The sequence below is a fragment of the Acipenser ruthenus genome, chromosome 43 (assembly GCF_902713425.1).
Source record: "Acipenser ruthenus chromosome 43, fAciRut3.2 maternal haplotype, whole genome shotgun sequence".
NCBI lineage: Eukaryota > Metazoa > Chordata > Actinopteri > Acipenseriformes > Acipenseridae > Acipenser > Acipenser ruthenus.
Window position 1 is genome coordinate 4002811 of NC_081231.1, and position 25096 is coordinate 4027906.

Below are 25096 nucleotides of genomic sequence, written 5' to 3' on the forward strand. Positions count from 1 at the left end.
CTGAACCACCGGCAGCAGTCAGATACAACTCAAAAGCTGTATTCATAATATATAACATCTGAACCACCGGCAGCAGTCAGATACAACTCAAAAGCTGTATTCATAATATATAACATCTGAACCACCGTCAGCAGTCAGATACAACTCAAAAGCTGTATTCATAATATATAACATCTGAACCACCGTCAGCAGTCAGATACAACTCAAAAGCTGTATTCATAATATATAACATCTGAACCACCGTCAGCAGTCAGATACAACTCAAAAGCTGTATTCATAATATATAACATCTGAACCACCGGCAGCAGTCAGATACAACTCAAAAGCTGTATTCATAATATATAACATCTGAACCACCGGCAGCAGTCAGATACAACTCAAAAGCTGTATTCATAATATATAACATCTGAACCACCGGCAGCAGTCAGATACAACTCAAAAGCTGTATTCATAATATATAACATCTGAACCACCGGCAGCAGTCAGATACAACTCAAAAGCTGTATTCATAATATAACATCTGAACCACCGGCAGCAGTCAGATACAACTCAAAAGCTGTATTCATAATATATAACATCTGAACCACCGGCAGCAGTCAGATACAACTCAAAAGCTGTATTCATAATATATAACATCTGAACCACCGTCAGCAGTCAGATACAACTCAAAAGCTGTATTCATAATATATAACATCTGAACCACCGTCAGCAGTCAGATACAACTCAAAAGCTGTATTCATAATATATAACATCTGAACCACCGTCAGCAGTCAGATACAACTCAAAAGCTGTATTCATAATATATAACATCTGAACCACCGGCAGCAGTCAGATACAACTCAAAAGCTGTATTCATAATATATAACATCTGAACCACCGGCAGCAGTCAGATACAACTCAAAAGCTGTATTCATAATATATAACATCTGAACCACCGGCAGCAGTCAGATACAACTCAAAAGCTGTATTCATAATATATAACATCTGAACCACCGGCAGCAGTCAGATACAACTCAAAAGCTGTATTCATAATATATAACATCTGAACCACCGTCAGCAGTCAGATACAACTCAAAAGCTGTATTCATAATATATAACATCTGAACCACCGGCAGCAGTCAGATACAACTCAAAAGCTGTATTCATAATATATAACATCTGAACCACCGGCAGCAGTCAGATACAACTCAAAAGCTGTATTCATAATATATAACATCTGAACCACCGGCAGCAGTCAGATACAACTCAAAAGCTGTATTCATAATATATAACATCTGAACCACCGGCAGCAGTCAGATACAACTCAAAAGCTGTATTCATAATATATAACATCTGAACCACCGTCAGCAGTCAGATACAACTCAAAAGCTGTATTCATAATATATAACATCTGAACCACCGGCAGCAGTCAGATACAACTCAAAAGCTGTATTCATAATATATAACATCTGAACCACCGTCAGCAGTCAGATACAACTCAAAAGCTGTATTCATAATATATAACATCTGAACCACCGTCAGCAGTCAGATACAACTCAAAAGCTGTATTCATAATATATAACATCTGAACCACCGGCAGCAGTCAGATACAACTCAAAAGCTGTATTCATAATATATAACATCTGAACCACCGGCAGCAGTCAGATACAACTCAAAAGCTGTATTCATAATATATAACATCTGAACCACCGGCAGCAGTCAGATACAACTCAAAAGCTGTATTCATAATATATAACATCTGAACCACCGGCAGCAGTCAGATACAACTCAAAAGCTGTATTCATAATATATAACATCTGAACCACCGTCAGCAGTCAGATACAACTCAAAAGCTGTATTCATAATATATAACATCTGAACCACCGGCAGCAGTCAGATACAACTCAAAAGCTGTATTCATAATATATAACATCTGAACCACCGGCAGCAGTCAGATACAACTCAAAAGCTGTATTCATAATATATAACATCTGAACCACCGGCAGCAGTCAGATACAACTCAAAAGCTGTATTCATAATATAACATCTGAACCACCGGCAGCAGTCAGATACAACTCAAAAGCTGTATTCATAATATATAACATCTGAACCACCGTCAGCAGTCAGATACAACTCAAAAGCTGTATTCATAATATATAACATCTGAACCACCGGCAGCAGTCAGATACAACTCAAAAGCTGTATTCATAATATATAACATCTGAACCACCGGCAGCAGTCAGATACAACTCAAAAGCTGTATTCATAATATATAACATCTGAACCACCGGCAGCAGTCAGATACAACTCAAAAGCTGTATTCATAATATATAACATCTGAACCACCGGCAGCAGTCAGATACAACTCAAAAGCTGTATTCATAATATATAACATCTGAACCACCGGCAGCAGTCAGATACAACTCAAAAGCTGTATTCATAATATAACATCTGAACCACCGGCAGCAGTCAGATACAACTCAAAAGCTGTATTCATAATATATAACATCTGAACCACCGGCAGCAGTCAGATACAACTCAAAAGCTGTATTCATAATATATAACATCTGAACCACCGGCAGCAGTCAGATACAACTCAAAAGCTGTATTCATAATATATAACATCTGAACCACCGGCAGCAGTCAGATACAACTCAAAAGCTGTATTCATAATATATAACATCTGAACCACCGGCAGCAGTCAGATACAACTCAAAAGCTGTATTCATAATATATAACATCTGAACCACCGGCAGCAGTCAGATACAACTCAAAAGCTATATTCATAATATATAACATTTGCAGAAACACCATAGTTAAATGAGAAAATAAACATAAAAGGCTTTATTTTCAAAATTAGGACATATAATGCATGACTTCAAAAAATGTAAAACTACGGTATAATAAAATAAACATTTGAAAAGAAAATATTGTGTAAACTGGTATATGTACATACAAAATTGTAAAAAGTAAGTAATTATTTACAATAATAGCATAAATGGCTTTCTTTCCACATTACTGCATAGCATGACTTCAAAAAATGAAAAACTATAATAAAATAAACATTTCAAAATACAATAATGTGTACACAGGTGTAAAGTAGTTATATGTACATACACAATTGTAAAATCGAAATCATTATTTATAAAAAATAACTCATTTACCATTGTGTAACGTGAATGCACATTCAGGGAAACATACTTCAAAGTAGCCCCCATATTCGCACAATCCACACAGATTTAAGGCTTGTCAACTTGTCCTGTGCATTTACCACATACTGCTGTTTCACACTGGACACAGATATCAAAAGTTTGATTTGTATTGCATTTAGTTACCTGGCATTGCTTTCCCTTCTACAGAACGAAGGAATTGATGACTGTCATGAATAACACATACTGTATCTAGACTTCAAGAGCAATATTCTATTCAAATACATACTGCTGTAAACTCAGCGGAGGTAGAGATAACAAACTGGCTTGTATACATATAAAAAATAGCATATTGTAGGTTATATTAACAATAAAAGCATGTATTGTAATAAGCCGTCAAAATGACAGCTTTTGGTGGTTCTAGTATTAAGGGACCAGTGCAGTGCACGGTGATGCTTGAAGTATCAAATACATGATTAGATTATTCCAGTGGTAAATGGGTAAAAAAGTAAATGTATTCTCAAAGGTTTCAAAATATATTTTTCAGTTTAATTCTTGTGCCAGATGAGTCTACGTTATGCAGTGTTGTGATGTTCTCTTTGTTTACAATCCAGAGTATGTGCATAGAAAGTGGAAGGAAGATGACTTCTTTGGATACCAGTATCTGAACGGCATCAACCCTGTAATGATCAAGAAGTGCAAACAGATCCCCTCAAACTTCCCGGTCACCAATTCCATGGTCTCTGGATTCCTGGAAAAATCCAGCTCACTACAGAAGGAAATGGAGGTTAGTAATGCAGACCCTAATCAGTCTGTATGCCTTTTTTCATGAAAAGCATCCTCTAGTTTTAAGTATTTTAGTGCCTGTGTGGCAGCCTACATTGTTTTGACTCACAGATAAATCCCTTTAAATTATTTATTGCTGCCATAATGTTTTGTTGTGAATTGGGCAGGGTTGACGAAGGAGACATTTAGAGTAAAAATGGATAAAGTCTTGCAAGGCGCAAGTAATTGTAAGACTGAAAAAAGATAAAAGCAATAGCTACACTGCATAATATCTCTTTTAAATAATATTTGTTTGGATGTATTGTAGACATAAATTGTTTTATAATTTAAATTGCTCTATTTCCTCTCAAAAAATAATAATAAACATTTTTTTTATATAGCTTTGTTTATTGATTTTATATTATCCACAGAAGTAAATTTATAGAAAGCAATTCACAGTTGGGAAAAATGTACATATTAAAGAAGCTTAAATGCACACTGCAATTGATGTAAAATAGAGAGGAGATAGAGAAAGAAAAGGAAAGAGAAAAAGTGGGAAAGGAGAAAAAAGTGTAACGGAAAACAGAGTCACATTCAGTGGATGCAAAGAAGAGTGGGTGGAAGAAAGCTTTTAGCAGATCTTCAGCTGGCTCAAGGAGGGAGTGAGAGCTGGAGTTGTTCAAATAATGTTAAACAGGGCTGCCATGCTATGTAGATTTTTTTGTGTGTCCCCAAAGTGTGAATTGCATTTTTTCAAGATTAAGGAATTGCATGACATCCCTAACCCAGTGGATGAGAGGGTGGGGCAACTTGCTTCCAGTTAAACAGAATTAGATGTCTGGAAAGCAAGCTTGCAAAGGTCAGGGAATCTGACTGCAACATGGTCAAAGGGATGTCATTGGGCACTACACCAAAAAGAGCGATAAGTGGAAAAGGGTCAATGTTTGTTTCAGTAATTTGAGAAAAAGCTTAAAAGAAGGTCCAGAAAGGAGCCAACCTGCGACGTAACCAAAACATATGTATAAGGAAGACAGACACTTGCTTACATCTGTCACAAATCCAGGCAATTTAGTCTTACATAAATGGATGCGATGTAAAATTAAATTGTATCACTCCATGTCTGGCACAGACAAATGAATGAATCCAAGACAGGATTCGTTCCCAATCTCTCATCTGAGAAATTGAAAACTAAATCTGCTTCCCACAACAATTTAATTGGGCAAAGTGAAGGGCACTGTTGGGGGAAAATAGTGGGGTATATTTTTGAAATCATGCCTTTGTTGTTTGGGTTACACTCAAGTATAGAGTCAGTAGGAGATTTGGGGGGTAACAGAGGAAATTGTGCATTGTTGCTGACAAATTTCTGGACCTGTAGGTAATGGAAACAATGAGTTCTGGGAAGATTAAATTTTTGGGAAAGCTGGTCAAATGATGCAAAATTATCATCAATGTTTAGGTTTTAAAGAGAAATGAAAGGCCAGGGGTCCCCCAGAGAAGGAGGGAACAGGTGATTGGCATCAATGGGGGAAATCATAGAGATAGGTTGCAAGCCAAAGTGCTACCTAAACTGCGTCCAAATCCGGAGTGACTAGAGGGTTAGTACTGAATTGAGAGGAAGAAGAGGTAAGGAAGAGCACAGCAGAGTGGATAGAGATGTAGACTGACAAGAAGCTGCTTCCATACATAGCCATGCCGAGCCAGCCTAATGATGATAGCAGTGTAACCAGTAAGCAATACTACAAATGTTAGCTGACCAGTAGTAAAATTAAAAGTTAGGCAGCGTGAATCCTCCCAAAGGCTTTGGTCTGTGCTGGAAGATTCTAACAATACGAGAAGGCCTCTTGTTCCAAATAAAAGAGGAGATACTTTGATCAAGTGAGTTGAAAAAGGATTTGAGGATGAACACTAGAATACGTTGGAAGAGATATAAAACTGTAGGTACGTGTTCATCTTTATGGAGTTAATATGGCCAGCAAGCATTAAAGGTAATGTGGACCAATGCACAAAGTCTCTTGATTCCAGTAATGAAGTGAAATAGCAAAAAGTAAGAGTGAAAGAGGACAGCCCTGTCTTGTGCCGCAATGGAGTGGAAAATATTTGGCGGAAGTGTTGTTAGTATGGACAGAGGCAAAAGGAGATGAGTAAAGCAACTTATTCCAGGAGACAGTTTCGGCCAAAAACCTCTGGAGCACGATCAAAGGCCTTCTCAGCATCACACGAGACAAGAAGTTCTGGGTTGGGTGAAGTTGACGGGGAATAAATAATATTAAGCAGGTGCCGAGAATTTAAAAGAGTGCCTGTTTTGTAAAAACCTGTCTGGTCTAAGGAGATTATGGAAGGGAAAACTGACAAGGTGATGGGCCAGCACTTTTGCTAGAATCTTAATATCAACAATAAGGAGGGAGATAGGATGGTATGAGCTGCAATCAAGGGGGTCCTTGTTCTTTTTTTTTAATAACAATGATGTTGAAGCTTGGCAAAGAGTCAGTGGCAAGGACTGACAAAAAAGATTCAGAAAAATACAGAAGATAGCAGAGGGGAGAGCTTAGGAGAGAATTTATTTAACCCTTTGCGGTCCTATCTGGTCCGACATTACAATTTTCCCTTTCTGGTCCGATGTCGGACCTTGTCCAACATCATCAGAAAGATGTCAAGCACAGATCTCTAGTCATTTTTTCTCTGGGGAAAAAAGCTGAGAAAACCTTTCAATGGCCGAGTGAGACCGATAGGAGCTGAGAGTAGCCGAAAAAAAAAGGGTCAGATCTGAGCAATACACATAGTCCACTGCACCAACAAATACAATATTTTTTTATTTTGTTTTTACAGAAGGGCAATATCTTTCTGGTGGACTATCAGCTGCTGGATGACATCCCAGCCAATACGATCAATGGACATAAGCAATATATTGCTGCTCCACTCTGTCTGCTGTACAAGGATACCCAGAACAAGCTGAAGCCCATTGCCATCCAGGTACCGTACATGCATTAGTAGTTAATCTGAAATACTGAACATTATACATTTAATTTATCTTCAAGAATACAAAACGTATTTCATATTGGATAGCTGATGCCAGGCTCAGCACTCGTTACACAAACTTGTATATGTTAAACTAATATTACGTTTGTGTGTCACATTGACAAAACAAGGGCATTTTTTGGAGTTGGAGATGTTCTGCCTAGGCATTGAAATATAGATTTTAGTTAATTAGAAAACCAATGCTAATATATCCACAAAACTAGAGAATGGTTAGGTTTTTTATGTTGCAAACATAAAGGTTTAAAATATTTTTTGCTTTTAGTCTTTCTGCAAAGAGTGTGGAAACACGATTCACATACTGGCTGAAACTAGTATAACTAATAACTTGCTAATATGATTTTCTTTATAAATGTGTAGCACATTGGGGCAGCAGTGTGGAGTAGTGGTTAGGGCTCTGGACTCTTGACCGGAGGGTCGTGGGTTCAATCCCCGTGGAGGACACTGCTGCTGTACCCTTGAACGAGAGCAGACGTGTGTGAGGAGAGCTCCTGCTATAAGGTTAAAAAACAGTGTTTTCAACTTTTATTTTCAAAATCTTTTTTATTTTATCTTATTTCTAAAGCAGCAGGACACCTTTTTTGGTAATTAAAACTTTTATTTAGTGTTTTAAAAACACATTTTATTTCTTTTTTCTTTGGTTCTCCTACACTTGCTTTGTTTGCAAGTGTAGGAGGGCAGCCATTTTGGCCTGTTTTTTCCTTTGTTTGGTTTGTTCTTTTAATTTTTATTTCATTTGAACTAGTTTCTTTTCTTTGCTTTTTAATTTTATATTAAAGAGCACTTTCTTTTGTTTATTTTAAAATCATTTTTAATAATTACACTGTTTTAGTTTTTGTTTTAAAAATCCTTTTGTTTTAATCCCCTGCTCCTGCCTTGTGCAGAGTGGGGGAAGGGCAGGCAGGGAGCACAAGCCATGTGCTCCTTTGTTTGCCCTTAGTTTAGTTTTTGATTTTCTTTTAAGTTTAAAACTATTTTTAGTTTTAAACTTTGATTTATTTTTGAATTTTTCTTTTACCCCTGCACTATTGAAGTGCAGGGGTGTGCACATTTGTATTTGTTTATTTATTAAAAAAATAAATAAATAAATAAATAAATAAATAAATAAATAAATAAATAAATAAATAAATAAAAACGTTTGTTTGTTAAAAAAAAAAAAAATTGTGTTTTTTGTTTTATTTTTCTTTTTGTGTGTGTGTGTGCCCCTGCATTATTGGAGTGCAGGGGTGGTGTGCGAATTTTTATTTTTGTTGTTTTAAAAATAAATAAATAATTTTTGTTTGTTTGTTTTATTTTTTTTTGTTTATTTAATTATTATTACAAAAAAAAACCAAAAAAAAAATTATGTTCTGTGTGCCCCTGCACTATTGGAGTGCAGGGGTGTGCAATTCTGTTTGTTTTATTTTGATTTATTGTTTGCTTTGTAATGAATAAATAAATAAAAACAACTGATAAAAATTTAATAATGAGTGGGCAGACAGCAAAGCCCACCAATCAATGGGCAAAGGTGGCTGCAGGGGAGGCTGCAGCCCCTTTCAGGAACATTACCAGGAGGCACGGGGTCAGGTGCCTCCTGAAGGACTCCCTCTCGATCGAGGGATTTGTCAAGGCCATGGCCAAGGTGGTGGGGCCATCGGCCATCGTGGCGGCCTCCAAGATGTACGGCAAGGCCGTCTTCTTTTTAAAATCGGAGGCCGCCGCGAATACGGCGATCGAGAGGGGTCTCGCGGTGGCGGGGATTTTTATCCCCGTCGAACCGCTCGCGGGCCTGGGCACAAGGGTCGTCCTTTCTAATGTGCCACCTTTTTTGAGGGACGACCTGCTCAGGCCCCACTTGCAAGCCCTGGGGGAGATCAAAACAGCGATCCACCCCCTCCCCCTGGGCTGCAAAGACCAAGCCCTCCGCCACATCCTGTCCTTCCGCCGTCAGGTGACCATCCACCTGGCGGGGAGGGACACAGTGGAGGGCAGTTTTGTGGTCCCCTTCGAGGGGACCAATTATGTCATCTTTTATTCCTCGGAGGAGGTGCGGTGCTTTCACTGCAAGGAGCTGGGGCCCCAAGCTCCAGAAAAGCGCAAAGCCACCCGCGCAAGCACCGTGCCCCTCCGAGTCCACCTCGCCCCCGGGGCCTTCAAAGAGGCCCGCAGAAGGGGGCAAAAAAGCACCCGCCCCCCTCCCAGGAACATCTGAGGGGGGAAAGGGAGAGAAAGCCCCCGAGGTGGCCGGACCCTCCGCGCCTCCTGAAAGCGCGCGGGGGGAGAAGGCCGCCGAGTGGACCGTGGTCGCCCGCCGCAAGAAGAAGGTGGCGGCCAGGTCCACCGGGGAGGCCAAGCGGGGGGAGACGAAGCCCACCGCCGCACCATCTGGCGGTGGGTCTGGGGGAGTCCCTGATAAGGAGACTCCCTCCACGGCACCCCCCGCGAGGCAGGGCGGCAAAGCCGCCCGAAAAACCAAACACCTCCTCCCCCCAGAGGGTGAGGAGAGAAGGGCTGCTGGAGGGGGGCTCCCCGTCGCCGTGGCAGGGCAGGGGACAGCCTCCGGCAGCCTCAGGGGGAAGAGGTGGGGGTCCCCGGGGGGGCGAAAGAGGGCCCCCCAAAACCAAAGCGACCGCCTCGGCGTCCCCCCTCTGCTGGCAATGAGGGCCCTGGTCCTCGTAATGCCGCAGAGTGGGCGACGGATCCATCCCCTGAGGCGGTCCCAGGCTCCGCGGAAGAAGCGGCGGAGCCCATGGAAGAGGCCCCCACCGAGAGGCCAAAGGGGAGGGAGGAACCCGCGAGGGCAGATGGAGCCCTTCGGGTAGATCCCCTCCCCGTCACTAAAGAGACCTCGGAAGCCGGCCCCGACTCTACCATTGGGGGGCCGGCCGCAGTGGAGGTCGCCGAGGGGGTGCAGGAGGGGCCCCCGATGGAACACCTGCCTCGGGCACCGCCTTCCTCCAAAGGCGACACGGGTCCTGAAACCTGTGTTGCCGAGGAGGGGGCGGCGGAAACAGCTCCCGAGGCAGGCGTGGGCTCCGCAGATAACGTGGAGCCCATGAAGGCGACCTCCGCCGAGGGGCCGGAGGGGGGGGAAATACAACCCCTCCCAGAACAAGAGCTGCCTCGGGCTCCCGAGGCAGGCGTGGGCTCCGCAGACAATGCAGAGCCCATGCAGGCGACCCCGGCCGAGGGGCCGGAGAGGGGGGGGACGAACCACCCCTCCCAGAACAAGATCTGCCTCAGGCTCCCCTCTCCTGCGGCGACGGGGGTTCCGGCCCTCGTGCCGCCGCGGAGAGGGAGGAGAAAACACCCCCTGAGGCAGAGGCGGCCTCTACGGAGCCCGCGCTTACATTGGTCTCCGGAGCGCGGAAGGGAGGGGAAGAACCGGAGAGGGCAGAAGGTGGTGCCCTCGAGGTAGATCCCCTCCCCGAAGTGCAACGGGGCCAAAAAACCGGTCCCCGACCCAACACCGAGGGACCGGTTCCAGTCACCGAGGGGGCGCGGGAGGAGCCCCTGAAACAACAACCGCCTCGGGCTTCCCTTTCCGGCGGCGACGAGGGCTCCGGCCCTCGCGCGTCCGTCGGGGGGGAAACACCGCCCGAGGTGGTCCCGGTGACTGATGCGGGGGAAGGGGAAGGACCCGAAAGGGTGTATCCCCTTTCTCTAGGGGAGGGAGGGGAAGGACCCGAGAGGGTGGATCCCCTTCCTTCGAGGGAAGAGGACGGGCCTGAGACCGTGCCTCGGACCTCAAAGGAGGGACCCAGAGCGGGGACGAGACCATCTGGCTCAGCGGCGTACGCCGAGCGCCCGTCTGCACCCCCAAAATCCAGGGTGCAGACGGTCCCCGCGAGGGTCCCTCCGCCGGTCTCTCCCGTCGCGTCCCCTGGGGGTGGGGCGCAGGGAGGACCGGTGAAGCTCAAGATAAGGCGCAACGCGCTCACCCACCAACGGGAGTGCGTTGTGCTTTACCATCGCGAGGGGGGCGATGGAGAGCTGAGGGAGAGGGAGGAGGACACCGAGTCCACGGGCAGCGTGGGCTCGGAGGTTCCGTCCGTCTCTCTCCCTGACATCCCTGCGGCGGATCTCCTGGAGTTCTTGGAGGCCACCGTCCACCGCAGGGACAAGGTACAGCTGGCCCTGGACAAATGGGGGGATTTCCAGAGGATCCTAACCTCTGTGAGGTCCTTCCTCAGGGTCAGCCACGCCAATAAAACTTCGGGCTCGAACGTGCACATTCGGGCCCGCAAGTTACACGACCAGTTGGTGAGCTTCGGGAGAACTCAGGATCTCCCGTGAGCGTCACCGACTACTCCTGACAGAGGATCATGTATCACATCGGTACCGTGAATGTCAACGGGTGTAGGGACCCTTTCCGCAGGGCCCAGGTAATCTCCTACCTGAAAAAAGGGGGTTACTCTGTGTGCTTCCTGCAGGAAACCCACACGACTCCAGAAGTGGAAGCCAACTGGCTTCTGGAGTGGGGGGGGAGAGTGTCGTTCAGCCATCTCACCGGCACCTCCTGTGGGGTGGCGACGCTCTTCTCCGGGTCCTTTCTTCCCACGGTACTCGATGTGGTAGACGTCGAGCCGGGCCGTCTGTTACACCACCGGATCCGGGACGGCGACAGTATCGTTCACCTGGTGAACGTGTACGCGCCGTCCACGGGTCCGGCGAGGGTCCAGTTCTTTCGCCGGATGTCGACCTACATGAACAACATCAGCGCCGACGAGTGCGTGGTCCTCGGGGGTGATTTCAACTGCACCCTCGAGGCCGCGGACAGGGTGGGGGGTCAAGAACACTACCCTCTCTCGTCGGCAGCTCTGAGAGAGCTGACCGCTCAGCTCTCTCTGGTCGACATCTGGCGTTGGCATCACCCGGACGTCCCCGCCTTCACCTTCACCAGGGTGAGGGAGGGGCGGGTGTCTCAGTCCCGGATCGACAGGTTCTACGTCACCAGGAACCACGCTCACTGCGTTCGCTCCTCCGACATCAGGCCGGCGCCGTTCACGGACCACAACCTGGTGGCCGTGGCGGTGGCCCTGGTGCCAGTCGGGCACGCCTCCGCCTACTGGCACTTTAACAACGCCTTGTTGGAGGACGAGCGCTTTGAGCGGTCTTTCCGGGACGTTTGGACCGTCTGGCACGGCAGACGATCTCGCTTCCCCACGTGGCGTCAGTGGTGGGACGTGGGGAAAGCGCAGATCAAGATCTTCTGTCAGGAGTACACGAGGGGCGCGAGCAGGCGGAGGGACTCACGGATCGAGCGGCTGGAAAGGGAGCTGCTCGATCTGGAGAGCCGCCTGGCTCGCGGGGACCCACTCGAGCAGAGCGCGTACGTAGAGAAGAAGAGCACCCTGCGGGACCTGCAGCTCCAGCGGTCCCGGGGGGCGTTTGTGCGCTCGCGGATCCAGTTCCTCCGGGAGATGGACCGCGGCTCACACTTCTTCTACGCGTTGGAGAAAAAGAAGGGAGACCGCAGGAACATCACCTGCCTTCTGGCAGACGACGGCTCCCTTCTGACGGATCCGGAGAGCGTGAACGAGAGGGCCAGAGCCTTTTACTCTGACCTCTTCTCTCCGGATCCCGACGCGTGCAGGGTTCTGTGGGATGGGCTTCCCACGGTCGGCGAGGGCGTCAGGGACGAGTTCGAGGGCCAGCTGACCCTGGCCGAGCTCTCCGACGCCCTCAGTCGGATGCCCTATAACAAATCGCCGGGCATCGACGGGCTGACCGTGGAGTTCTTCAAGAAGTTTTGGGACTTGCTGGGGCCCGCCTTTGCGCGGGTCCTGGCGGAAGCCTACGAGACCGGGGAGATGCCCCTTTCGATGAGGCGGGCGGTGATCACGCTCCTGCCCAAGAAGGGGGATCTCCGCTGCCTGAAGAACTGGCGCCCGGTCTCGCTGCTATGCACGGACTATAAAATCGTGGCCAAGGCCGCCTCCTTGAGGCTCAAGTCCGTGCTGGCAGACGTGATCCACCCCGACCAGTCCTACACGGTCCCGAACCGGACGATTTTTGATAACATCTTCCTGGTTCGGGACCTCCTGCACTACTGCAGGGGGACCGGTCGGTCGGTCGCCTTCTTGTCTCTCGACCAAGAGAAGGCGTTCGACCGGGTGGATCACGAGTATCTCTTCGGAACCCTGCGGGCATTCGGATTCGGGCCGAAGTTCGTCGGCCTCTTCCGAATGCTGTACGCCTCTGCCGAGTGCCTGTTGAAGGTGAACTGGTCCCTGACCGCGCCCCTCGCCTTCAGGAGAGGAGTACGTCAGGGCTGCCCTCTGTCCGGACAACTGTACGCGCTGTGCATCGAGCCCTTCCTCTGCCTCCTTCGCAGGAGGCTCACGGGGACGGAGCTCGGTGCGCCGGACACGAGGGTGGTCCTGTCGGCTTACGCCGACGACGTGCTCCTAGTGGCCTCCGATCCGGTTGATCTGGAGAGGATGCGGAGCTGCCAGAGCATTTACTCTGCCGCGTCCTCTGCCAAGATCAACTGGACCAAATGCTCCGGGTTGTTGGTAGGCCCCTGGCGGGTGGACTCCCTCCCTGCCGCGCTCCAGCAGTTCCAGTGGAGCGCGGACAGCTTCAAATACCTGGGAGTCCACTTGAGCCCCGCGGAGACCTCGGTCGCAGCCAACTGGGTGGAGTTGGAGGACAAGGTTGCTGCGAGACTGAGGTCGTGGTCGGGTCTGCTGAAAGTGCTTTCCTTCAGGGGACGGGCTTTAGTGATCAACCAGCTGGTGGCGTCGATGCTCTGGCATCGACTCACCGTCCTGAGCCCGCCCCCTGAGTTTGTGTCCAGGGTCCAGAGGAAGCTGACGGACTTCTTCTGGGCCGGAAAGCATTGGGTCTCTGCGGGGGTGCTGAGCCTCCCTCTGGCCGAGGGGGGACAAGGGTTGGTGTGCATCAGGACTCAGGTGCACACCTTCCGCCTCCAGACCCTGCAGAGATACCTGTACGCGGACCCGGCCCCGCAGTGGTGCGCGCTGGCCTCCCTCTTCCTGCGCCAGCTGCACCGCTTGGGCTACGACCGGCAGCTGTTCTGGCTCGACCTCCCGGGGATCCGTCTCCCCGAGCTGCTGGTCTTTTACAGGGACCTGCTCAAGACCCGGAGCATGTTCGACATCGGCCGAGACGCGGTTCCGACCGAGGGGGAGGAATTCCTTCTGGAGCCCCTGCTGCACAACCCCCATCTAGGTGCGCAGGCGTTGGAATCCCCCGCGGTGCGGAGCCTGTTGATCTCGGCCAAGGTGACCAGAGTCTGGGATCTCCTGGATCACCAACGCTCGGCGTGGCTGACTCCCGAGTCGCTGGTCGCCAGGGCGACTCGGGGGACCCTCAGAACGGCCCGCCGAGCGATCCGGGAGTGCAAAGCAGCTTTGCACCCAGACTCTGTCGGGTATCTCGAGGGGGTCCTCAGGACCGGGGAGCCATCGTCCCTCCCTACCCCCGGCTCTCCGGTCCTGCTGATCAAACCAAAAGATCGGGCTCCCCCTCAGCCTCCCCTCGAGAATCACCTGAGCAGGACCTCGCAGTTCTCCTCGACCCCCCTTCGTTCCGTGTCGAGGAGGACCCTGTACGCGATGGCGCTCCACACTCTCCACTTCCTCGCCCTCGTCTCCCGCCGAGACACCGCTTGGCGGGAGCCCCTCCGACCACCGGAGGGCGAGAGTCCCCAGTGGGAGGCCTTGTACTCCCCGCTGGTCCCCAGAGGCGCTGGGGACCTGGGATGGAGGGTGCTTCACGGAGCGCTCGCGTCAGGAGAGGTCCTGCGTCACTTCACCGACTCGGACCCCGCATGCCCTTTCTGCGGCGAGTCCGAGTCGGTGTTCCATATTTATTTATTTTGTGCCAGGCTGCAGCCGTTCTTTTTGTTCTTAAAGAACCTCTTGCTGCAGTTCTGGCTGCATTTTTCCCCTACCCTTTTTATTTTCGGGCACCCTGTTCGTGGCTCCACCAGGAAGAGGGACCTCCTGGTGAATCTGCTCCTGGCTCTTGGCAAACTCACCATCTACAAGACCAGGAAGCGTAAGATCACCGGGGAGGGTCTCTTTGACTGTGGGGCCATGTTCAGGGCCCTCCTTCGTTCCCGGGTGGCGTTGGAGCACGCCGACGCGGAGTCCGCTGGCGACATGGCGGCTTTTGTCGACCAGTGGGCTCTGGGTGGCGTGCTCTGCACCACCCCCCCCTTTGTTTTGAATATTTAATTAAAAAAAAAAAACTGGCTTAGTTAACGGCCGCTTTTTGTTGGCACCCCCTTTTGATTAGGGGGTGCCAAACTGAATTTTTTCACCGGCTGCCTTCGGGCAGCTGGTGCGCCGGCTGCCAGTAGGCGGCCAGCGCAGTTTGTTACCGGCCATTAAATAGGCTGTACCCTTGAGCAAGGTACTTTACCCAGATTGCTCCAGTAAAAACCCAGCTGTATAAATGAGTAATTGTATGAAAAAATAATGTAATTGAATGTAAAAAAATAATTTGATATCTTGTAACAATTGTAAGTCGCCCTGGATAAGGGCATCTGCTAAGAAATAAATAATAATAATTGTTTTACAGAAAATAAACATTGCAATCATTCTTTTTTTACACCAAACAATTAGTTTATTTTCCCACTCAATCACTTTAAATTATTCAGCATTAATATCATCTACAAAGATAATAATCATCTTGCAAATACACTGAAACATTTACCCACATGTGCTTCAGTAGTATAAAGGCCTAGTAATCTTACAATTATTATTTGTTTATTTAGCAGACACCTTTATCCAAGGCGACTTACAGAGACTAGGGTGTGTGAACCATGCATCAGCTGCAGAGTCACTTTCAACAACGTCTCACCCAAAAGACAGAGCACAAGGAGGTTAAGTGACTTGCTCAGGGTCACAAGTGAGTCAATGAGTGAGCCGGGATTTGAACCAGGGACCTCCTGGTTACAGTCCCTTCTCTTTTTAACCACTGGACCACACAGCCTCTTGTGCTAATTGTGCTAATAATCATAAACCTGTATTTCAGCAATATAAACTTTAAAATGATGTATTAAAGAATACCTTTGTGCAAAATGAAACAGTGCTTGTTATGGAAAAAACGTATTCAGTCAATAATCACTAAAATAGAACTTTTCAGTATTTAGTAATTATCATAGAACTCGCAATCTTTCTGGGATCACAAAGCACTTTACATCCATAAATGACAATAATCAGAAATAATAAAAGCAACAGTAAAACAGCACTGCAGGAACATTACAAAAATAAAAATAAAAATATAAACAGATAGAAACACACACAGAACTAAAAGCAATTTAAAACACCATAGTAAAAAGATGTGTTTTTAAAAGAGATTTAAAAATATCTGGGGACAGAGCTGCCCTTATTGCGAGGGGAAGCATGTTCCAAAGACGAGGCGCGTAACTGGTGAACGCCCGATCTCCCGTTGTTCGCAGCCTCGTCTTTGGAACAACCAGCAATCTTTGGTCCCCAGATCTTAAAGTACGTGCAGGGACATGGACATTTTTTTTAAAATTTAATCGTTGCCTATTATTTTTATTATTTTCTCCCAATTTGGAAATGGCCAATTATTTTTATACTCAGCTCACCGCTACCACCCCTGCACTGACTCGGGAGGGCGAAGACGAACACACGCTGTCCTCTGAAGAGTGTGCCATCAGCCGACCACATTTTTCCACACTGCAGACTCACCATGCAGCCACCCAAGTGCTACAGTGTCGGAGGACAACGCAGCTCTCGGGCAGCTTACAGGCAAGCCCGCAGGCCCCCAGCCAGACTACAGGAGTCGCTGGTGCGTGGTGAGCCGAGGACACCCTGGCCGACCTAACCCTCCCTCCCCCTGGGCGGCGCTTGGCCAATTGAGCGCCGCCCCCTGGAAGCTCCCGTCCTTGGTCGGCAAAGGAATAGCCTGGACTCGAACTCGCGACGTCCAGACTATAGAGCGCATCCTGCACTCCAAGTGGAGCGCCTTTACTGGATGCGCCACTCGGGAGCAGGGACATGGAAAATTAAAAGTTATTTTAAATAGGCTGGTGCTAGATTATTCAGAGCTTTGTACGTGAGTAAAAGAATCTTAAAATCAATTCCTTGCCTTACCGGGAGCCAGTGAAGGGATGCTAAAATAGGGGTGATGTGAGCACAGAGTGGGGTTCTAGTTAAAACCCATGCTAATAGACAGTAATCAATACGAGAGGTAATGAACACATGGACTAGTTTCTCTGCATCAACAGCTGTAAGGGAGGATCTTAGTTGGGCAATGTTGCGCAGATGGAAAAAGGAAATCTTGGTGGTATTCTTAACATGGGACTCAGTACCGAGTCAAAGATCACACCAAGATTTCGGGCTTCAGAAGCGCAACATACTTCAACCCCATCAATTTTTAGGCTGACAGTACCCACTTTACAAAGCTGTTGGGGAGAACCAATTAACATCACCTGTTTTATCACAGTTTAATTAAAAAAAAAATATTTTGCATCCAAATTTTAATATCAGACAGGCAATCAAGAAGAATAGGAAAATCAAGATTTGACTCAAGTTTGGCCTGTAAATAAATTTGCGTATCGTCGGCATAGCAATGAAAATGAATTCCATGGCTGCGAAATATTTGACCTAAAGGTAGACGATAAATACTAAAAAGAGGTGGTCCCAGTACAGAGCCCTGCGGATCACCAGCTGAAACCAGCATTGTTTTAGACCTGGCTCCATCGATTGCCACAAACTGCCTTCTATCAAATAGGTAGGATTGAAACCATTGGAGTGCAGTGCTGGAGATGCCTACATAATTCTCAAGACGGCCCAGTAAAACCTCATGATCAACTGTATCAAATACTGCGCTCAGGTCCAAGAGGACAAGTGTATTAATAAGGCCACAATCAGCGGCTATCAAAAGGTCCTTTTAACACCTTCACCAGGGCCATCTCTGTACTGTGCTTGACTCTAAAATCTGATTGAAATAGTTCGTAGAGGTCATTAGACAGCAGATGATTTTGAAGTTGACGTGCCACTACCAGTTCTAAAATTTTTGACAAGAATGGAAGATTAGAGATTGACTTATAACACTATGTAACACAATTTTTGTTCCTGGGTAGTAAGTGTTATTTCCTAATTGCTTATGCCTCAAAAGTATAGAAAATGGCTATTATTCCCCACAAACTTTGTTTTTCTGACCAGGACAGTGATATTTTGAAATTTACCTATTTCCAATGAGAAAACGGGCGAATTTGTGTCTTTTCGTTCACATAAAGTCAGAAAAAAACAACATATGAATCCAAATTAACATGTATTTATACTAAAGTAATACAAAAATGACTACAAAAGATTTAGAAGTGAGTAGTTTTTCGAGATTTACGATTATACTGTAAATCACTTTCACGAATCAGCCCCCAAATGTAGTCTCCCATCATGTTCTCGTTATACTGTCCTTGGTAGCGGCGTTCAAAGTCCAGTATATCCTGGTGGAAGCGCTCGCCTTGCTCCTCCGAGTACGCTCCCATGTTCTCCTTGAATTTATCAAGATGAGCATCAAGGATATGGATTTTGAGGGACATCCTACAGCCCATTGTGCCGTAGTTCTTCACCAGAGTCTCAACCAGCTCCACATAGTTTTCGGCCTTGTGATTGCCCAGGAAGCCCCGAACCACTGCGACAAAGCTGTTCCAAGCCGCTTTCTCCTTACTAGTGAGCTTCTTGGGGAATTCATTGCACTCCAGGATCTTCTTTATCTGTGGTCCGATGAAGACACCGGCTTTGACCTTTGCCTCAGACAGCTTAGGGAAGAAGTCTTGAAGGTACTTGAAGGCTGCCGACTCCTTATCTAGAGCTCTGACAAATTGTTTCATAAGGCCCAATTTGATGTGCAGTGATGGCATCAGCACCTTCCGGGGGTCCACCAGTGGCTCCCACTTGACGTTGTTCCTCCCCACAGAGAACTCGGTCCGCTGTGGCCAGTCCCGCCTGTGGTAGTGCGCCTTGGTGTCCCTGCTGTCCCAAAGGCAAAGATAGCAGGGAAACTTGGTAAAACCGCCTTGGAGACCCATCAGGAATGGCACCATTCCAGCCTCTTGATGCCATCTCAGAAAAATGCAGATATGTATCCACTTAGACAGCTGGAACTAACCTGAACTGGTGGGCTTAAGGCCCCTGTATTTATACTACTATTTATATTACTGGAAAGTTCTAAAAAGTTCTAGAAGTTACTCCAAGTTTACTCAGTACTGAATCTATCTGTAATGTTCTGGAAAATAGGTAAATTTCAAAATATCACTATCCTGGTCACAAAAGCAAAGTTTGTGGGGAATAATAGCCATTTTCTATACTTTTGAGGCATAAGCAATTAGGAAATAACACTTACTACCCAGGAACCAAAAAAAAAAAAAATTGTTACACGATGTAATTAGATGATGTATCTGGATCCAAATGAGATTTTTTTAATAAGGGGGTGATCGCAGCAATTTTAAATGAGGACGGAATGACTCCTAATCTAAGTGAATTATTAATAAGACTCGTAACATAAGGGTAGAGAGTTTCAAAACTAGACTTAAGCAAGGCAGTTGGAAAAGGGTCAAGGAGGCACGTTGTAGATTTAGATTTAGTTACTAGCTGATTAATGTCAAAGAGAAACCTCAGCAAAGGAATAACAGTGGATAATAACTGGTTTCTAATGTTAACAACTTTATCCTGAAAGAGTTCGGCAAATGTATTACACTGGTCAATAGATAAGAATGGAGAAGCTTTGCTTGCTGGCTGTAGCATTTGATTTATAGTAGAAAAAGATACTTTGGGTTACTACGCCCATTCTCAGTCAGCTGGGAATAATAAGAGGCCCTAGAGTTTAGGGCATCCCTGTACTCACACTGATGCTGTTTAAAGGCTTGAGAAAAAACAGTTAGCTTAGATTTTCTCCACAAATGTTCCAACTTTCGCCCTTCAGCTTTCATAGATCGTAGTTCAGCTGTGTACCAGGGAGAGGAGCGGGAGAAGGAAACAGAGCGTGTTTTTGGGGGGCTAAATGGTTCAGGATATCTTTTAATGTGTCATTATACAATTCAACTGCTTTCTCCAAGGAGTTAGGCTGAGCCTTACATAAGGAGGTCTGACTATCATCGGAGAGTGCACTGGAATCAACTGATTTTAGATTACGAAATGTAATTTCTTCTATTAACTTCTTATTAGAAAGAGCTACAGGGATTTCTAAATCCAGTAGCACAGCTAAATGATCTGAAATGCCCAACTCATATACTTGCAGATTAGAGACTGATAAACCAATAGAGTTCACCAGATCAAGTATATAACCACGATTATGCTTGGGACATTGACATGTTGAATTAATCAAAACAGTTCAACAGAGACAAAAAATCGGCAGCAAATGAACATGTATGGGAGTCTACATGAATATTAAAATCACCAAGAAGTAAAATCCTATTATATGAAATAAACAAGGAAGTTAATAGGTTAGCTAGCTCTGAGAGAAATGCAGTATTCACTTTGGGAGAGCGATATATTAAAACTACAATCATAGGCAGGGCTGTCACTATTTTGAATGTTAAGCATTCAAAATAGCTAAAGCTTGGCGAGGACACCATTTTAATTTTAGTGTTGAGCCGATGAATGACAGCTAGTCCCCACCACGACCAATAGCAAGAGATTGTTCTAAAAAACTAAATCCCTGAGGAGCTGCTTGATAAAGCATAAAATGATCCTGTAGTCGGTGCCATGTTTCAGTCAGACATAAACAATCAATATTATGATCAATGACAAATTCATTTAGAAGCAGAGACTTATTGTTGAGAGATCTAATATTAAAGAGGGCTGTTTTCAAAGGTGGTACAGAGTGTCTAACCAGCTCTAAAGGCTGGAGGGATCTTGGAATGTTGCGTAAACATGATAAGTCAACACCATGGCGCTGTTTTAGACTATTCCTACGCCGAGATAAGATAGTGGTAACAGTGGCATTATAACTAACGTATACAAAACCACGGCCGAGAGCCTCTATGCTGATAAGACGGCCTACATAAAATCCCAAGACCACGACAGGACATTTTTAAGCCTCTTTCACACAGATGGGTTAAGTAAACTGTCTTCTGTTCATTGTAACTGCAATGCAATATTATAATGCAGGTGTCTTTGAAACTGGAGTACTTTGAATTACTTGAATACAGACTGTAAGTTGTCTACATGTCACTGTAACGCAGTGGTTGTAAAGTATGTGTATGGTTATGATTAACAAAACAAATTAATGTATTTGTACTGCACCGAATGCACACAGATGTTTTGTTTACTGGTTATTTGATGGTGCACTCTTTAGTTTATTGTTTTTTTAATTGATGCAAGCAGCACTGTTTAATACTTTTCTTTTAAATATGAATTAATACAACACATTTGTAAAAGCCAATGCAGCTGGAACTATATTGTCAAAGTTTGGTTGTGGAAAGAAATGTTCATTAAAACAAAGAGGATATGTTATTGAAGTGTTTGCGTACTTGATAAGATCAAATAAAACAGGTTAATACAGATGTGATATAGGATCTATAACTTGGTTTATCACTCTGTTAATGATAACTTTTTAAATCTATTCAAGTACCATTTGTCAGTGGTTTACACTGCGACTGCTGGAATTTAAAGTACTGTAGTATTATTAGATCTATTTTGCCATTGCATTTAAATTATTTGGAAATGTTGAAAGCAAGCGCTATGTGTATATGAAGATCAGAAGCGGGAGTTTACAGTAACATCCGATCTGTGTTCAGAATTTCAACAGCCGATTAGCAGATAGAAAGCAAGTGTTCAAACCGTTTTTATAATTCATTCTAATAAAAATCAAGTCATTGTTGTGCAGGTATGTCTGTGTGTCAAATGGGAAGGCACTTAACTTTCAACAGTGAAGACGTGCAGTAAAGAAAGACTGCTTTATTATTTGTTAGTTTCCATGAGATACTATTTATATTGCAGTACTTAGTGCTGAAAGACAGAAAAATATAATTCTGTACTTTAAGGGAAATGTTTTCAGTGACAGGGCTTCAGATTGATTGACGCTTTGATATGAAAACAACTTGACGGTGTCAGAATATGTTGGACGCTGATGCTTTGACACGACGCATTTGGTGTGAAAAGACCTTCACCGAAAACAAGAATTTCATAGTATATAAAACTCGAAAATAGCTAAAAATAAGCACAGAAAAATGAAATTAATAAAATCCGAAAAACAGAAGCCCTAATTATAATCCAGCAATTATGTTAATGGAAACTATATAAAACAGTATTGGGTGCTTCACTTTGGAACTTGCTTCAAAGTTCTATTCAGAAGGATATCAATCAATATTTTTAAATCTAAGTTAACACATTTTTTTTTTATTTGGCCTTTTATTAGCAAGAAGTTGAGAGCTCTTTTTAGGTTGTTATATTTATGTAAAGTGCCCTGGGATGATCGTGCATGATGGATGCTATATAAATTAAATGAACATGGTATGGTATAAGGTAAGAGGTAACAGAATGGGTTTTAAATCCCCGGTTCACTCCCCAGGTAGTTGACCCAGGACCTTAACTCAGCCTTCCCTTACCTTAACATTATATACATGTAGTGTATTATAATAAATAAACAATAAATCTTCTTATATCTTAGTCAAATACTGTCAGACTTGACTGTTCTAAAAATCAACCCGGTTGCTTAGTTTTTTCTTTTTAATTCAGATATGAACATAGGAAATTACTGCCAGTGCTGTGTTTTTTGGGTCACAAAGTCAGTGGACTGTTTCACACTGTGTGTAGAAAAAGAAAACATGGTACATGGAACGTCTCGTAGACCAATGGGAAAAAAATGGTATGGATTAGACTGTGTCTCCTAAACCCTTTATTAATGTATTTTTATTTTGATTCTAGCTCAAGCAGACGGCAGATCCAGAAAATCCAATCTTTTTGCCCAATGACAAGGAAGAAGACTGGCTCCTGGCAAAGATCTTTGTGCGCAGTGCTGACTTTAACTTGTTTGAGCTGGTTACTCACCTTCTGCGGACTCACCTGTTGGCAGAGGTGTTCTGCATGGCGACGCTCAGACATCTGTCCTCCGTGCACCCACTGTTCAAGGTACCTGTGCATTTCTGCCACAGTAAAACATCCACCATAATGGCATTATTGTTTTTGTTACTATTTTTTGTATTATTGTTATTATTTAATTTCCCAGACATTAATGTTGTAGTTGTATTGACATTCTTTTCATCTTTCAAGGGTTTTCACGGCTGATTACCTTTATTTTTTTATTATTTATACAAGTTATTTTTGTGTACTATTTTTTTTATGCACATAGCGACTCCATACAGAAGCACTGGTATGTGATTACACAATTTTGGGGGGTTTATTTACTAGATTTTGTACATGTTGATTTTCCATATACCATATAATAGTGGCACAACAATTCCGCTATACAGTAGTTATGGTCTCAACTGGCCTGCTGACCGTGTCTCACATATGCTGGGAAGCCCTGCTCTGGTGGAGGTAAGCCTCTCACCTGCGTGAAGGTGTAAAGATGGGAGTGATCCACACCCGTTAGGTAGTGACGACAGACGCATCCAACTTGGGTTGGGGTGCGGTCTGGGCAGGCAAAGGACTCTGCGGGTCCTGGTCGGGTCGCTGAACATCCCTGCACATAAACGCGCTAGATCTGAAAGCGGTTCACCTCATTCTCCAGCATTCCTTCCAGTGCTCCACATGTCATGTCTCGAGTCAATCCCTTTGCCACGGCAGAGACGACTCACTGCCCCCTATGGTTCTCCCTCCACCACTGAGACGGTCCACTAGGTATCGATGCCCTTGCCCACGAGTGGCCCAGGACACTCTTTTACACGTTCCTGACAATACCGTTGCTCCTGGCCTTCCTAGAAAAGGTCCGGAGAGAGAAGGTGACAGTTCTCCTTGTGGCCCCCAGATGGCCCAGGATAATCTGGTTTTCAAACCTTTGCCAGCTGCTGCAAGGCCAGCCCTGGGAGATCCAGCTATGCAGCTATCCTCGGAACCGGGCAGACTCCAACTGTGGGTCTCGCCCCTGAACGGGACCCCCTGTCCATCTTAAGGCTCTCAGACACAGTCGTCAGTACACTATAGAACACTAGGGCCTCCTCCACAAGGTCGTTGTACGCCTATAAATGGAGGTATTTTCAAAATTGGTGTATGACCAGAGATCATGACCCTATCTGTTGCCCTATAGCAATTATTTTGCAACTCCTGCAAGACCTGCTAGAGGCAAGTAAATCCCCCTCTACGTTGAAGGTGTATCAAGCAGCCATATCTGCATGCCATGTCCCCATTGACTCAGTGTCCCCAGGCACTCATATCCTAGCGACCCATTTTCTAACAGGCGTTCTCCCCGAGTGGAGTCTAGACGTGGTATTGGAGGCTCTCACTAAGGCCCCGTTTGAGCCTTTCCATGGAGTTGAAATATTTCTCTATGAAGGCAGCCTTTTTATTAGCCATCAACTCCACAAAGCAGGTTAGTGAGCTACAGGCTCTGTCAGTGCACAGCTGCTGTATGCGTGTCTGTGATGATGGAAACAGGATTTTGTTACGCACGAACCCCGCTTTCCTCCCTAAGGTGATTAGGGCTTTCCACTTGAATCAGTCAGTGGAACTGGAGGATTTCCATCCCCCTCTTTTTTGTTCGGAGGAGGATTAGAGATTGAATTCAGTTCGGGCATTGATAGGTTATATGGATAGGACGAGAGCTCCGTGTCAGTCTGACCACCTCTTTGTCTGTCATGGTGAAAGGACCATGGGTCAAGCCCTCTCAAAGCAGCGACTGTCCCACTGGATTGTGGACACAGTTTCGACAGCATATACTAATGCCGGCCTAACCCCACCTGGAAGGGTGGCCGCGTACTCTACCAGAGGAGTGGCTACGTCATGGGCCGTCTTTAGAGGAGCTTCATTGACTTCATATACTCCGCAACATTCACCAGATTCTACTGACTTAATGTGGTAGATCCCTGTCACAGGATGGCCGTCAAAAAAAAACAAGCAGAGTCACGTTTCTACTCCTCCATGGAGATAGTTCCAGGTTTATTATTTTAAAAAAAAGATAACAAAACAAAACTGAAATTTAAACAAACATGCAATAAGGGAAATATTAATTAAACAGCCAGAGGTCTTCCGACGATCTCCGTCTTTAGGCCCTCGTCTGGCTTCAGGATCCTTTTCCTCATGCCA

The 25096-nt window shown here is 45.7% G+C and overlaps 1 protein-coding gene across 1 annotated transcript in view; it reads left to right on the forward strand.

Annotated features, from left to right (window-relative positions):
* Positions 1–25096, forward strand: part of LOC131709435 (hydroperoxide isomerase ALOXE3-like) — a 66450-nt gene that overhangs the window by 22475 nt on the left and 18879 nt on the right. Inside the window, exons 3-5 of the mRNA XM_059011972.1 lie at positions 3743–3915; positions 6720–6863; positions 22781–22984. Of these exons, the coding sequence (XP_058867955.1) occupies positions 3743–3915; positions 6720–6863; positions 22781–22984 (521 nt within the window). The remainder of the gene's footprint in view (positions 1–3742; positions 3916–6719; positions 6864–22780; positions 22985–25096) is intronic.